General features: G+C 52.8%; 1 protein-coding gene across 1 annotated transcript in view; it reads right to left on the bottom strand.

The window, feature by feature from the left end:
- The window catches only part of EP400 (E1A binding protein p400), an 82359-nt gene extending 67428 nt beyond the window's left edge, over positions 1 to 14931 (bottom strand). The window contains 4 exon segments of the mRNA XM_032846896.1: positions 140 to 525; positions 1042 to 1149; positions 2502 to 2592; positions 13606 to 14931. Coding sequence (XP_032702787.1) covers positions 140 to 525; positions 1042 to 1149; positions 2502 to 2592; positions 13606 to 14931 — 1911 coding nt within the window.
- Positions 14932 to 14943: the final 12 nt, after the last annotated feature.

Raw genomic sequence — 14943 nt, 5'->3', positions numbered from 1 at the left:
CAGATAAAGGGACGCTGGGCGACGTACTGGCTCCAAGCAGGACAGCAAGCCACCAAGAGGGCAGGACGGCACACACACCCAGCGCACACCTCGGCTCGCCTTCCGTTTCTGAGCAACAGGACAGGCGCCCACCAAGTACCTGGGGCTGGGATGAGAGCTGAGCGGCCTGCATCTGAGCCTTCCCAGGCATCGGGGCATGCAGGGACTGCGGCACGGGCTGCGGCGGCGGCGCCGGCAGCTGGCTGGGCGAGGGCACGGGGATAGAGGCATTCGGCTGTGGTGTCTTCGCAGGGACCTGGAGCTGCACGTGAGGCTCCACCGCCGGAGGCTGCTGAGGAAAGTGCAGTGCCGGCGGGAGGGGCGCGGTGGGGAGGCCAGCGGGGGGCAGCCTGCCGGGGAGCTGCGGCGGTGGGGTGTGCAGGCTGGCGGCATTCTGCACCGGGGGCCCCGTGGATGGGTCGTACTGCTGCTGGCTTTGCTTCTGTCCGGTGAGCTGGGCGGCTTGAGGGGCCGGAGGCATTCCTCCTGCAAGACAGGAACAGCCCCAGCAGCGCTGAGTCTGCAGCCCCCAGGCTCTCCGCACGCCGCAGATCTCCCACCCTGGTGCTCATCACAGACCCGTTAGAGCCACCACACACTCCAACGGGAAATGCCACGGGTACAAACGTCTGTTACGTTACCTCTAGTGTCGTAAACGAGCACACAAAGAAGGAAGGAAAGTTGCTTGAGCCCTGCAAGCCAGCCTCAAGCCGAGCAGGCACGGGAACCAGTGCCCCGACCACAGAAGCAACCAAGGAGTGTGCTGGCGTGCGAGGGGCAGGATCCCGAGGAGGAAGAGAGGCATGGCTCCCTCAGGCAGAGGGCCCACCTGCACTGGCCCTTGCCCTCACCCGCACCAGAGCTCAGAGCCGTGTCCCAGCCCCAGGAGCCACATCCGCTGTGCGGCCGTGACCGCATGAGTCCCGCCGGACACTGGGCCTCGAGGCCTCTTCGCTGCACGCGCTCTGAGCGGTAAGAGCGAGTGCGGGCACCGGGCCTTACCTTGAGCCGTGGGCATGAGCTGCTGAAGAGGAACCCCTGCGTTCGCCCCCGGGTGCTGGAAAACTGGCCCCTGGTGGCCCACCTCAAGCCGAGGCCGCTTAGACGGCTCTAGAATAAGTTTCAGAAAAGGTGCGATTAGATGTAAAAACAGCACAACAGAAGTAGAAAAAACATGTGTCAGTGTTTTTTTTAATAATCTTTGAACAGGGAGGCCCTTTGGCCCTTCCATACATGAACCAAAATCCGGAAGCCAGAAAACCTAAATGAATACAAGTTCTTTCCGTTAGAACTTCGCAAGTGTAAGAAGCAGCCTCATACAAAAGCAAGGGCGACGGCACCCCAGGAGACCACGGTGTGTGCGGCACGCGCGTGCGCGAGAAGCTGGCGGGGCGGCCATGCGGAAAGCTCTCCCACGTTCACGGGACAGGCGCCAGCGACCAGACACACGGACAGGCGAAGAACAAAAAGGGCTCAGCAGAGGCAGAGTCGCGAAAGGTTAACGACATGGCAAGGGCCAAGCAGTGGCATCAAAACTGAAGAGCTCCACAGCACACCAGACGAGCCGTGCTCCCCCCGCAGAGCAACAAAGACCAGAGGAGTGATCGTGCTTCACCCACTGGCCACAACGTGAGAGCACCAGAGACTGGAGACGCGACTGCAGAAGGGCCGGCCCTTCTGCAGGACCACACGCGTCCCCGTGTGGTCTGACCGAGCACTTCCACTCCTAGGAGCTTCTCCCTTAGATACAGTGACAAACGTGTCAAAAAAATAAAATAAAATCTGGGTTCACCGTTCAGAGAAAGGAGGCTATCAAGAGGAACACTACCAAGGACGTGAAGAGGGCCGGAGCCCCACGCGCTGGAGGAAGGAGTGGCCGTCGGAAAGAGTGTGGTCCAGGGTGGGCGAGGCGGCCTGGGAAGTAACTGCTGGCGACCAAACGGGGCACAGCGAGCGCACCCCCACACGCCCTCGGAAAGACCACGGGCGACAACGTGAGCGTGCGGGCAGCAGGTCCGGCATGCACACAGACGTCAGCAGCAGTACCTCTGCGGCTGGGGCACAGGGAGGGAACACGAAAGCAGAGGGACACTCGACTCACAACTTCGACTACCCCAATCTTTCACAAAAAAACATGTGTTTTTATAATTCGAAAAAAAAATTAGTTCACAAAAAAGCGATTGACAACTTGAAAAAGAAGGCAGTTTTACCCTCAATCCTATCATGAGGACTAAGAGCCCGCCAGCGCACAAAAACGCGAAATGGAACCTACCGAACTCGGGCAAACTTCGAAGTTCAGTACACACCCATGCAGCCACACAGATGCTCTCTTCAGCCGATCAGCACAAACAAATTACTCTCAAAGTAGAAAGAAAGTCACCAAAGCTAAGCACATCAGCATTCATGCGGCCACTACACTGTACGCCCCCTCAGGCCACTCGGGCCGGTGCTCCGGGACATACCTGCCGGGGTCCCCGCCTGCTGCCTCTTAAAGGGGTCCGTCTCTGCCACACTTGCAGCCCCCGCCACAAGGGCCCCCGCCAGCGCTTGCTGCTGAAAGAGAAAACGGGCACGTGAGAGGCTGATCATGTCAGTGCCTTACAAGACCGGGTATGAACTAAACTATCGTGATTACACCACACACTGGCCTCCCTACTCTCTAACTAGAGAAATGTTAGCTGCGCAGCGCGTGTAACGTATGTTCTTATATAACACGGAATTTAAAGTTCTAACTTACCTCTGGAAGGGAAAAAAAGGATGTGTGGAAGATCTTACTCTGGTTTTTAAATGGAGTTTCCTATCAGTGCAGACCTACATTCCCTCAGAAATGAACAGAAACAGCAAAGGACAAGCCAGTGTCAGCAAACACCAGTCCTCAATCCGACACCTGCGCCTCCCTCGGCCACGCTGCCTGTCATCACTTAACCCCCAAAACACAAAAGCTGAAAATTTCTTCCTCCTGTAAAATGACACTAAAACCCTGCCTGACAGACAACACTGTGATCAACCTGGGTCTCCACGATGGCACTGCAGCCAGCGGGCTCCCTACGCAGCTGGGGATGCCGGGTAACGCGCGTACAGGTGATGTCCACTGCTGACACGGGGAGCTTCTGGCACAGACAGGAAGTGGCCGAGTCGGGGCGCCCCACGCCTTCACATCTGTGTACCGTCCCCGCAGGACTGCTGCTTGCTAAGGACGACGTGTACCGAGCCCTAGTCGTGAACACTGTATTCACAGTCCCGCTGGGTCCGCCCTGCTGAACCCAGCACGCCAGATGCCGAAGTCACGCACGCCTACACAAGGCAGTGCCCCGGGGGGGGCACCACGCTGTCAGCGCCAGCCACGCTACAAGTCAGGGTCTCCCCTGGGGACAGGTGCAGTGACCAACTGAGGGCAAAGGGAGCGCTCCTATCTACGTTTAGTGAAGATGGGGAGGAAGGAAGAGAGGAAGGGGAAAGGAGGGAGGAAAGAAAAGAAGGATTTGAAAAACACATGGTATGTGATAGCAGTTATCTCTAGGGACAGGATTAGAAGTAATTCATAATTTGTGTGTGTGCACTTCTCTAGATCTTCCAAACATCCTGCAATGAACATATACTTTTATATCAAAAGAAGCCTTTTTTTAAATAACAGAAACTGACAAAAGGTTCTACGTCCAGAAACGGCCAAGCGATTCCTATCAGACTGCACAGAATCCAGACGGACACGAACTCTGGAGGATGGGACTGGACGCCTGCGAGGACGGACAGGACGAGGAGAGGTTTAGAGCTTCCTAGCACTTGGCCTGAGGGCAGGCCCCAGCCCTCGCTGTGAGGGCCAGCCCAGAACCAGACACACAGCCTCACTGGCTGGGCGACCGCGAGGACGCAGAGCACAACACCGCAGCAGAGGAAGGCGGAGTCGGCCCGGGAGATGACTGCACACGGGGAGGCCCCGAGTTCCCACCCTCGTGTCCGGCTGCCTCCTACAGCAGGCACACATGGACTCCAAGCACAGGCCAAGGAAAGCACGCCGAGGTCTCAGGTGCCCTCACTCGGGAGAGTTCCAACTCCAACTCGCTCGCTCCTGAAGCCGCAACGGGCAATACTGCTCGAAGACCGTCACTGAACCCGGTGTCTGCCACTTCTCGTTCACGACGTCCGAAGTGTCTCCCAGACACAGAGACGCAGGAAAACCCGAGCCACGCTCAGAGCACAGCGCATGGGCACAAACCCCACGCCACGCGAACACTGGGCTCAGCAGCAGAGACCGCAGTGACTTCAAGAAGCCCAAGGACGTAAAGAAAACATACTGCAACGAAGAACACAGGAAAACCGTGACCACAGAGAAGGACTATTAAGAAAGAAAACCAAACGGAGGTGCCCGAACTGAACAACAAGCTCTCTGGAAGACAAGATTCACTGGAGGGAGAAGCAGGGAGCGGAGGCCCGCGAGCTGCAGGAGCGGCGCTGGGAGAAGCAGAGCCGCAGGCCCGGCACGCCCAGGTGCAGCCCGGCTGGGCACTGGGAGGACGACAGCCAGGCCGAGCCCAGGGGACGCACGCCCACGCGGCTCAGTCACCCCCTCAGCGCTGCACAGCCCCCAAAGGGGATGCAAAGTCTTCTCCAAAATGGTGCTGAGGAACGAGGCATCCACAGGAAAATGCTAAACACTGGATGTTACTGAAATAAACAACCTGCGCCCATCACAGACACGGGCAGGTAGGGCCAGCCTCCCTTCCCCCGGCTTCCTGGCTGCCCCTACTCTTGCCATCAGAATGACTCTGCTTTCTCTTACACTGTCTGGCTGACTATTCTACTGGGAAAGATACTGCAGTGTTTAAAATAAAACCTGAGGGCCCCTGGGTGGCTCAGTCATCAACTGTCTGCCTTCAGCTCAGGTCATGATCCCAGAGTCCTGGGATCGAGCCCTGCATCTGGCTCCCTACTCCGTGGGGAGCCTGCTTCTCCCTCTGCCTCTCCCCCTGCTCGTGCTCTCTCAATTGCAAAAATAAATAAATAAATAATTCTTTAAAAAATAAACTTGATTTCAATTAGCAGTCATTTATTAGAGTTCTTAAAAAAGAGAGAGAAAACAGAGATTCTCTGATGGGAACTGAACTCTGAGTGCCCATTTTAAGAGAGCAGCAAAACAGACCTTATCCATAAAAGACAGTGGAACGTCAAGGGAGCGGAGAAGCTGCACCGGGAGAAAGAACAGGTGAGGGCACTGGGGGTGCCGCTCACGAGAGAGACCGCCTGCCCCGGAAGGAGGAACCAACCGAGTTACTCGGGATGAAGAAACTGAGAGCAGTCACGGCAGCTGGCAGTCAGCCGGGAGTAAATCTCAGCCCGATTTAAATAAACCCAACCACCAAGCAACTATGAACGAACTGGGCCTGTGGTCCGCAAGTCTGGGCCTGCAGTCAGAGCGGGGACAGGACTCGCAGGTGGGGAGAGCTCTGGTGCACAGGTCTCACCACATCTCAGCTCGAGGTTCTCCGGCGGTCTCCCTAGGCTCACCTTGGGCAGGGAAACTGAGGACAGCACAAACAGAAAAAGCACTTGCCCTGACAGCACGCCTATTACAACAAACCAAGCTGCAGACCTCCACCCAGTCTACACCCACAAGCTTGTAACTATACACGTAAAACAAGGACACACATGTAAGAGCAAGACAGCAGCAGCAGGGGTGTCTGGGTAGCTCGGCAAAGCCTCTGCCTTTGGCTCAGGCCATGATCTCAGGGTGCTGGGGTCATAACCCACGTCCAGCTCTCTGCTCTGCTACTTCCCTCTCAAATAAATAAAATCTTTAAAAAAAAAAAAAAAGATAGCAATAGTGGGATAAGGTCACAGAGCTACCGTTATCCGTTTCCTCTAACATCATAACTACCAAGAAATCATCTCCAATGAGGACGGCTGTTTCAAATCTAAATAACAAAGGGACACCAGGATGGCTCGGTCATTAAGCGTCTGCCTTCAGCTCAGGTCATGACCCTGGAGTCCTGGGATGGAGCCCCCACATCGGGCTCCCTGCTCTGCAGGGAGCCTGCTTCTCTCTCTCTTTCTACCGCCCCCACTCCGCTTGTGCGCTCTCTCCTGGAATCAAGCCCAAGTCAGGCTCCACGCTCAGCGGGGAGTCTGCTGAAGATTCTCTCCCCAGCCCTCCCACTAGTACTCTCGCTCTCAAATCACTGAACACAATAAAAATACAAACAGAGCAACACCTGTGCTGCTCAGGCTCGTGCCTCACAGAGCCCGGGCCCTGCGCGGGCACCGCTGCCCAAGCTGCGTGTGAGGGTCTGCGCTGTGCTCACCTACACACTCAGCTCCACACACCGTGTCCTCTGCCTCTGCTTCCTAGACAACTCCCCACATACCCTTCTGCTCCACAAGGTGTGGCCAAGCCCCACACGCAGCCACGCGTGTCAGCACTGGGGCCACCACCTCCTTCCCTACTGACGGCTCTCACTGACATTGCTCTGCACGAACGTGCACGATCCACTGACCTCCTCCCTGCCAGCGGACACTCGGTTCTTACCAGCTGGACTCTCTTACAACCAGGGCTGCTAGGGACACTATTATACCTGGTTTCTGGCAGACACACTCAAGAATTTCTTACAGCATGCTTCTAGGACAAACGGTCTGCCTGTGCTCACCTCTTCCACGTCAGGCAAAATGTTTCCAAACATCTGTGCTACCCTCTCATCAAAAGTAGATGAGAGGGGCGCCTGGGTGGCTCAGTGGGTTAAGCCTCTGCCTTCAGCTCAGGTCATGATCCCAGGGTCCTGGGTTCGAGCCCCACATCGGGCTCTCTGCTCAGCAGGGAGCCTGCCTCCACCTCTCTCTCTGCCTGCCTCTCTGCCTACTTGTGATCTCTGTCTGTCAAATAAATAAATAAATTCTTTAAAAAAAAAAATGTAGATGAGAATCCCACTGACCCACAACAGCGGATTCTGTCTGGTTTGATTTCTGGTGATCTGGTGAGCGTGACGTCAAGTCACAGTGGTTTAACCTGTGTCACCATGGAGGCCACACGTTTCATAACCTGACAGGTACTTCTTGCCTTCCGCTGTCCCATTGTCCTTAGGCAAATACTTACGGATGTGGTCTAGAAACACAGTAATGCATGACACTCCACAAAGTGTTAACAAGAAAGATGCCCGGCTAATACACATCCCAAAGATCTTAGCTTCAGTCGTGTCAAACTCATCACGGGAAGTATCTAAATATCAGGTCCAGATTACGCCTCCCCCACCAAAGTGGATGGGCCCCCTGCAGAAAGGACTGATTCTAGGCCAGAGGAAGGAAAACACAAGATGAACCTTAGTGTGTGCCAGCAAGGAAGGGCTCAGTGACCAGGACATGTCAACCGCACAGGAGGCCCAGCATGAGGGCTCCATCAGGTCAAAACACACAGTAACAGAAGGGGGGTCCCGGGCAGCAAATGATGGAGGGGCATAAAGAGACCTGAGTGGAGTGGGTTAGACCAGCACCTGACAAATTCCACAAGCCGAGACACTTATATCTGTGCCTTCCCCGCCAATAAATTACACCTCAGTGTGATCGAACTCACCTTCTTTACAGACCCAGGAAGAAAAAAATCACATGATAATGCAAATAGATATAAAAATACCATTTGACAAAATTCAATATCCATTCACGATCAATACTAGAAATAAAGAAATTTCCTTCACCTAGTAAAGGACATCCACAGAATCTACGGCAACTATCACACCTCATGGCGAAATACTAAATGTTTTCCCCCAAAACATCAGGAAGAAGGTAAGAGTAAGTATTCTTATTCACTGCAAAGGCCTGACGGACCACTCCACTTAGCAAACCTGGAAGTCCTCGCCAGGACAATAAGGTAAAAAAAATAAAAACACATGAAAGGCATATAAACAGGAAAAAAAAATAATAAATCTTGCTTTTCTTGGCAGACATTACTCCCTCTGTAGAAAATCCCAGGGAATCTACAAAGAAGCTCCTAGAACTAACAGACAAGTTTAGCAAGGCTGCAATACAGGTTCAAATAATCACCCGCATTCCTACACATCTGCAATGAACGTCTCAATTTTTTCTAGAACCACATACAATACCACAGAACCACATACAATACCACAGAACCACTGGAAACACCTGAGTACAAATCTAACAAAATATTCACAGAATGGGCATGCTGAAAACTACATAAAACACTGATGAAACAAGTCAAAAATGACCAAAACAAAGGGAGAGCTACGGCATATTCCTGGACGGGAAGACTCAGTACTGTCAAGGTATCACTCCTTCCCACAGTGGTCAACAGATTCAACATAATCCAAATCCAAATCCTGCAGATATCCACAGAGCAGATTCTACAATCTCTATGAAAATGGAAAGGAACTAGAGTGGCCAAAACCATTTTAAAAAAAGAAGAAGAAGAAGAAGAAGAAGAAAAGAAAAAGGTTGAACTCACACTGATTTCAAGACTTCTGGCAAAGCTACTGTGGCCCAGACCATGTGGCGTTAGCAAGACACAAGATGAAGGGAATTCCAGAGGGTCTAGAAAGAGACCCACACAGCCAGGAACCAGCTCATTTTCAGCAGCGAGGCAAGGTCACTGTGCGGAAACAGAGTGGCCTTTTCAAGACACGTTGCTGGAACAAGTGGAAATCGACAAGCAGAAGGGCGAACTTCACGTTCATGTCTGCCACGTCATACAGAACCTGCCTCAAAGGGGATCGTGGACATAAGTGTGACACTCAGAACCATACAACTTCCAGGAGAAAATACAGGTTTCTGTGACCTCGGGCTGAGCCAAGAGCTCTTAGGATGCCAGAAGCACAATCTATAAAACCAACAAAATGATAAAACAGACCGCATCAAAACCTAAAACTTCTGCTCTGGAGAACAGTGTAACAGAGAGAAAGATAAGCTTCAGAATGGCAGGAAAGCATCTTCAAATCTGTATCTGACAGGGAACCTGCATTCACATCATACAAAGAATTCTCAAATCGAACAGCGACACGCAGGAGTCTGACATTCCCCAAGACGACTCACAGACAACAACCGTGCAGGCGTGTGGCCACGACCGGAGAGGAGCAGGCAGGACGCACCGGGGCCTCCCCACCACTGGGGGCAGCAGAGCGCAGAAGGGCACAGCCAGGGCGCCTTTGCCAGTTTTTTAGAAAACTCGGGTACACCTGGGTGGCTCCGTGGGTTAAGCCTCTGCCTTGAGCCCTGGTCACGATCCCAGGGTCCTGGGATCAAGCCCTGCATGGGGCTCTCTGCTCAGCGGGGAGCCTGCTTCCCTTCACCTCTTTGCCTGCCTCTCTGCCTGCTTGTGATCTGTGTCAAATAGATAGATAAATAAGAAAAGAAAAGAAAACTCGAGCCTATACGAGACTGCAATCTGCCGCCGAGGTCTGAACCCGAACGAAACAAAGGCCGAGGTTCACACACACCAAACTGTCTGTGAACACCGAGGCAGCTTTACTCCTAAGTAAACAATCCACCTGCCCTTCAATGGGTGAGTGAAGAGACAAAGCGGGGACACCCCTGCCCCCAGACACAGACGACTGGTAAACAGCACAGCGTGGCCGCTCAGCGACAGAAGCCACGGGCAGTATGACTCCATCCAGGTTTCGTTCATTCTGGAAAAGGCAGAATCACAGAGGCAGGGGGCACAGATTCTGGGAGGGTAATGGAGCTCTGTTTCTGGACCACCATGGTGGCTACACAACTCTGTGGGTTTGGCACAACTCAACAGAACCACAAACAAAAAAAGAGTGAGTTTTACCGAATTCAGTAAGTCTAAATAAATAAATACTATTAGTGACATAACCCAATGACTGAAATAAAAATCCACATATGAATATGTAAATGGAAGAAAAAGGAAAGCACACCGTTCACGGCAGAATGCCGACTGATAGATGCATTAGGGACAACGGAGCTAGAAAATCCATTCTGCAATCCTGAAGGTGAAAACGGATTCTGGCCAGATGGCGGAATTAGTGGCCGAAAGTTTAACGAGATACAGGATATTTAACCGAGTCTCAAAGTATCTTCCCCAGATTATTTATCATTTACCAAAGAAAAACTAAGAACCTTCCATTGCAAAAGCCTGACAGACACCAGTCTCACCGAGCGGTCAGAGTGCGCGTCACCAGTCCCAAGACCGCCAACCTCACGGCCTCCTAATACAGGAGCATGAGCCGCACACAGCGTCACTTCTGGGAATTCCTCTCAAAGATACATGGCCCAAGTCAGACACAAGGGAACAGAAGGCAATCCAGTATCAAAGGGCATTCTACCAAACAAGTAGCCTCAACTCAAAAACGTAAAGGTCATGAAAGACTGAGGAGCCAGGCCAGGTTAAAGAAGACCAAGGAGGGGGCGCCTGGGTGGCTCAGCGGGTTAAAGCCTCTGCTTTCGGCTCAGGTCATGATCCCAGGGTTCTGGGATCAAGCCCCGCATCGGGCTCTCTGCTCCTCGGAGAGCCTGCTTCCTCCTCTCTCTCCCTGCCTGCCTCTGCCTACTTGCAATCCCTGCCTGTCACATAAATAAATAAAATCTTAAAAAAAAAAGAAGACGAAGACGACAACAACCGAGGAGGCATGACAACTACACCCAACGCCCAACAGGCGATCCCAGCCTAGGGTAAAACCACCACGGCCGAACCTTGAACAAGCCGGGTTTGAACTGCACAGGTTCACTTACACGCAGATTTTTTCCCCTACAGAACAGTAAATGTATTTTCTCTCCTTCCTTGTGATTTCCTTCTCTCCAGCTTACTTTACAAGCTGAATACAATATATAAAACAAATTAACAGACAAAATACACACTAATCAACTACGTTATCTAAAGCTTCCAGTCAACAGCAGGCTAACAGCTGTTCAGTTTTGGGGGAGTCAAGAGTTGTACGTGGCATTGCGCTGCGCGGGGACGGTGCCCCTGCCCTGTGTAAGGGTCCACTCTGTCAAGGACACCATCAGATCAAGACACAAAAACCACGTATGAGCTTTGGCTTAGTCGTGGTCCTGGCATGACCCGGACCGTGTCAGGTAAGAGAACATTCTCACCTAAGGCACACAGGGCATCAGACTTACAAGCGCATGACGTGGGATCTGCAACGGCCTGTCGCCGATTCGGTGGAGACGTGTGTGTCTACACATACGCCAGAGTGAAAACAACAGAAGCGGGCAAAAAGGGCACATCCGGTGAACCCACGTAAAGGGCACAAAGGAGTTCTTTGGAAGACTGTTTTTGCAATTTTCACATGTGTTAGAAATTACAGCAAAATTAAAAATAAAAACATTGAAAAAAAAAAAGGTATCTCCACAAGATGAAACTAGTCTCCGAAGCAAGAACCATCCGTTCCCTCCTGAGAGAACGTGACCTGTCCTTCCAGGTTCTTGGCATCACTGACGTAACACTGAACAATTCTGTTTCCAAACAATTAATGTTACTCAGTCTGCACTCAGTGGACACCTGGGGGAGCCTATGGTCCTGACTTCAGCGTTTCTTCCAGCTGCAGAAAATATCAAGTTACCAGCTGCTTAAATCTTTTTTTTCTTATTCTGTTTTGCACTGTTCTTAAAGATACAGATAGAAGACACAGGAAAGAACCAACATTTAAAACACAGCACACAAGGAACCCTGAGCACACATTCAACAGGACTGTATTAGGTGACATGCATGCGAAGGCTACTACCGCGTCACACTCAACACAGAAAAAATAAGAATGCATTAAGATCCGTGTTGTCATTTACTCATGCAACTTAACTTTATCATTTCATATGCAGGAAGTCTTTTAAATTTTTTAAAAATAAGGAATGGGCTCTGGAAAAAAAATGCTGGAGAGCAAATAGTAAAATTGAAGGTTAAAATATCTGGATGAAGGAAAGCTTGGGATGAGGCTACATTTGAGAACCATCGAAAAGTACCTGAAGCGGTTGCTGCTGGGATGAAAAAGCAGCAGAAACATTTGGCGGAAGCTGGGTTGCTATAGCAACGGGAGTACCAGTCTGCCCATCCTTTCCTGTCACAACCTTTACCTGAGAGAAAATATTTTGAGAAAAAAAGGCAACATAATTTTTAAGACTGCTCAAAATTTTGTCAGAATTTTACTGCTGATAGCTCAGTGATGTCTGGTGTATAAAAATGGAACGCTTTTGCATGAAATCCTGTAAAAGGACACCGAACTGACTTACGGTGGAGTTACAACCTAATGACCTCACTCCAGGGCGCATCATGTGGGAACTCCAACTTGAGCTCAGGTTCTGCGACTTCCAACTACAATCAAGACAACGGCAGGCAGCCTCTGAGCAGCAAGGCTCTCACGCCTGCACACGCCATCGGCGTGGCAGCCACCCCACTGCCCGCCGTGTGTGGGTCTCTCTGAGCAGGAAGGTGCAAAAAAGGGGAGTCAGGTCTCCTCGTTAGCACAGAGGAGGGGGACTGAGCCTCCAGACAACAGTGTGTACAAACAGAGAGAGAACTGAATTTCACTATTTCGTGGCAACAGAGGTGTAACCCTCAAAATAATATAAACCTTTTGGAAAATAAAAATGATCCTTTCTGGAAAGGGTGTTAAAGAAAACACAAAATGGCAAAGCCACACAGATATGTCCATAAATCTCAATGAGGACGGCAGAGCAAAGAGACCAGCTTTTGCTCAGCAAAGGCTGATTTCTTTGCAGGAGAAGAGCTGACAGAGTCAAATTACTTTAGTTGTGTTGTAAAACAAAATGAGCTGCACCAACATACTGTACACTACACAACACAAAGGCACAAAATACAGTGCGCTACAGCGTCCCTCACTATTGCCCTGGTTTGACTCGCTCCTTTTTCAGGAAATACAAGTGGAAGGACCTCGGGAATCCCTATGGTACTGAAAAATCCCACCCGGGGGTGTATAAAGCACCCATTCCAGACACCCCAAAATTTCACTACCTAAAAAAGATCCTATGTCAAATATCACTCAGTAGGTATTTGCACACATGTGAGTTTAAAATACCTCAAACCAGAGACTACATCTAAAAATTGAAAAATTCTCAGAGGTTTTGCCACAACAACTGTATCTTCCTCATGAAAACACCACACAGACGTACCTCATGATGTGGAATCATGACCGGTACACGGTAAAAAGGTAGTGACTGAAATGCCTGCTTAAAAACCACATCTGCGGTGTTTTTGACAAGAACCAGTGGCAGTGAAATGCAAAGTCCACACGAGCAGCCAGAAGGGGTCCGCACCTCCAGCCTCAGTGCTAGACGAGACCCCCCGCCCAGCTGACCACGGGGCAGGGCCGGGTCGCACCGGGCCAGCCTCAGGACACTGGACGACCTTGCTCTGGATGCTTGGGCCTAGCCCAGCACTGCTCACACAGCATCCTGCATCTTCCTCCCAACATCCAGAGCAGCTCCTCCCCTCCATGCCGGAAAAGAGCAAAACACGACTTCAATTTCACTCCTGGATCAAAACCTTATGAAACCACGTCCCAGAAACACCCCAGCCTCGTAGGTTAGGTCTCATTTACAGTTGCCTAGAATCAAATCTGCACAGCATGGTCCTCTCGTTATGAAACGGCTGTTTCTCACCTCATCGTTGATAACCTCAGACTTTTCTTCCTCCTCCTCCTCCTCCTCCTCATCCTCCTCCTCCTCCTCCTCCAGGTCCAAATCATTCTGCCTAAGATAAGCTTGCAACGGGGCATAATGCTTCTTCTTGAAAGCCAAGAAGTCCATCATGTTCCCTTGAAGGTGTTGCAAGAAGAACAATTCGATCAGGTACTCCTTGAAGGCCTCCTTCAGCGCCTCCATTTCGCGGTAGTGGTAGTCCAAGCACTGCTTCCTCATCTGCGCCAGCTCCTGAGAGGCCGGGGGGATCTCCTCCAACTTCTTGGGGGCCTTCCTCACGCCTGCACTCCCCGCAGATGTGAGAGGAAGGCTGGAGAGGCCCGGGGGCACTGCAGTCCTGGAGGGGCTGGTGGGGGGCGGCGGGGAGGTCATCCCGAAGGCCGAAGCCCCCCCAAGCCCGACTCCCGGGAGCAGGGGTCTGGTCAGCGGCGGCCCCTGCAGCACCTGCTGCTGCTGGACCAGCTGGCCCTGGATGATACTGCTGATCTGGGGCGGCAAGCTTGCTGTGGCGATGTGGCCGGGGCTGGCCAGGGGCTGCAGGCCAGCCGCACCCGCGGCCGCGGGGCTCTGGGGCCCCAGGTGGTGGACGGTGCCCCCAGACTGCGCGTGGGGCTGCGACAGTCTCCGCTCCCGGACCGCGATGGGAGCCCCCGCGTGCTGCAGCTGCACCTGGGTGCCCGGGGCCATCTGGGCGAGGCCGGGGCTCTCCTGAAACACAAAGTGCCCACTACTAGATGGGCTCAAGCTCATCTGCCTCACTAACACGCTGGCATCCACAAAGCCCCCGGTGGGGCTGCTGCTGCAGAGGCCCAGGCCAGGGCCAGGGGTGCCAGCCCGCACGCTCTGCAGGCCCGGCCCCGGCCCGGCACTGGGCTGGGTGGGACTCTGAGTCTGCACCTGCTGGGACAGTGGCGAGGTGACCTGGATGTACGACGGAGACCCATGCTCAAAGCGCCTCTGCTGGGCGCCAAACTGGAAGCCTGGAGAAGCCGGGCTGGGGAGCGGAAGAGGAGCGAGCGTGATCTGCGGGTTTCCTCCCACCACCGGGCCGACACTCTGCAGGGCGATGTTCACGTTCTGTCCCGCCACGGGGCTCCTATTCATGCGCTGCTGAACCTGGAACCCGGGAGACTGCGGTGCGGACGGGCTGGCGGAAGGCGCGAAGGGTGCGGCCGGGGACTGGGGCGGGTTCGGGCGGGCCTGCTGTTCCTCGCCCTCGCTGGGGGCCAAGGCCCTGGGCCGCTGCAGCTGGTGCTGGGCGCTCTGCGGGCCGCCGCCGTGGTGCATTATCGCCCTCCT

The sequence above is a fragment of the Lontra canadensis genome, unplaced genomic scaffold, assembly GCF_010015895.1.
Source record: "Lontra canadensis isolate GAN:19392208 unplaced genomic scaffold, GSC_riverotter_1.0 scaffold182, whole genome shotgun sequence".
NCBI classification, from domain to species: Eukaryota; Metazoa; Chordata; class Mammalia; order Carnivora; family Mustelidae; genus Lontra; species Lontra canadensis.
The sequence above is the reverse complement of the archived record's forward strand: the minus strand, read 5'-3'. Positions and strand labels throughout refer to the sequence as shown.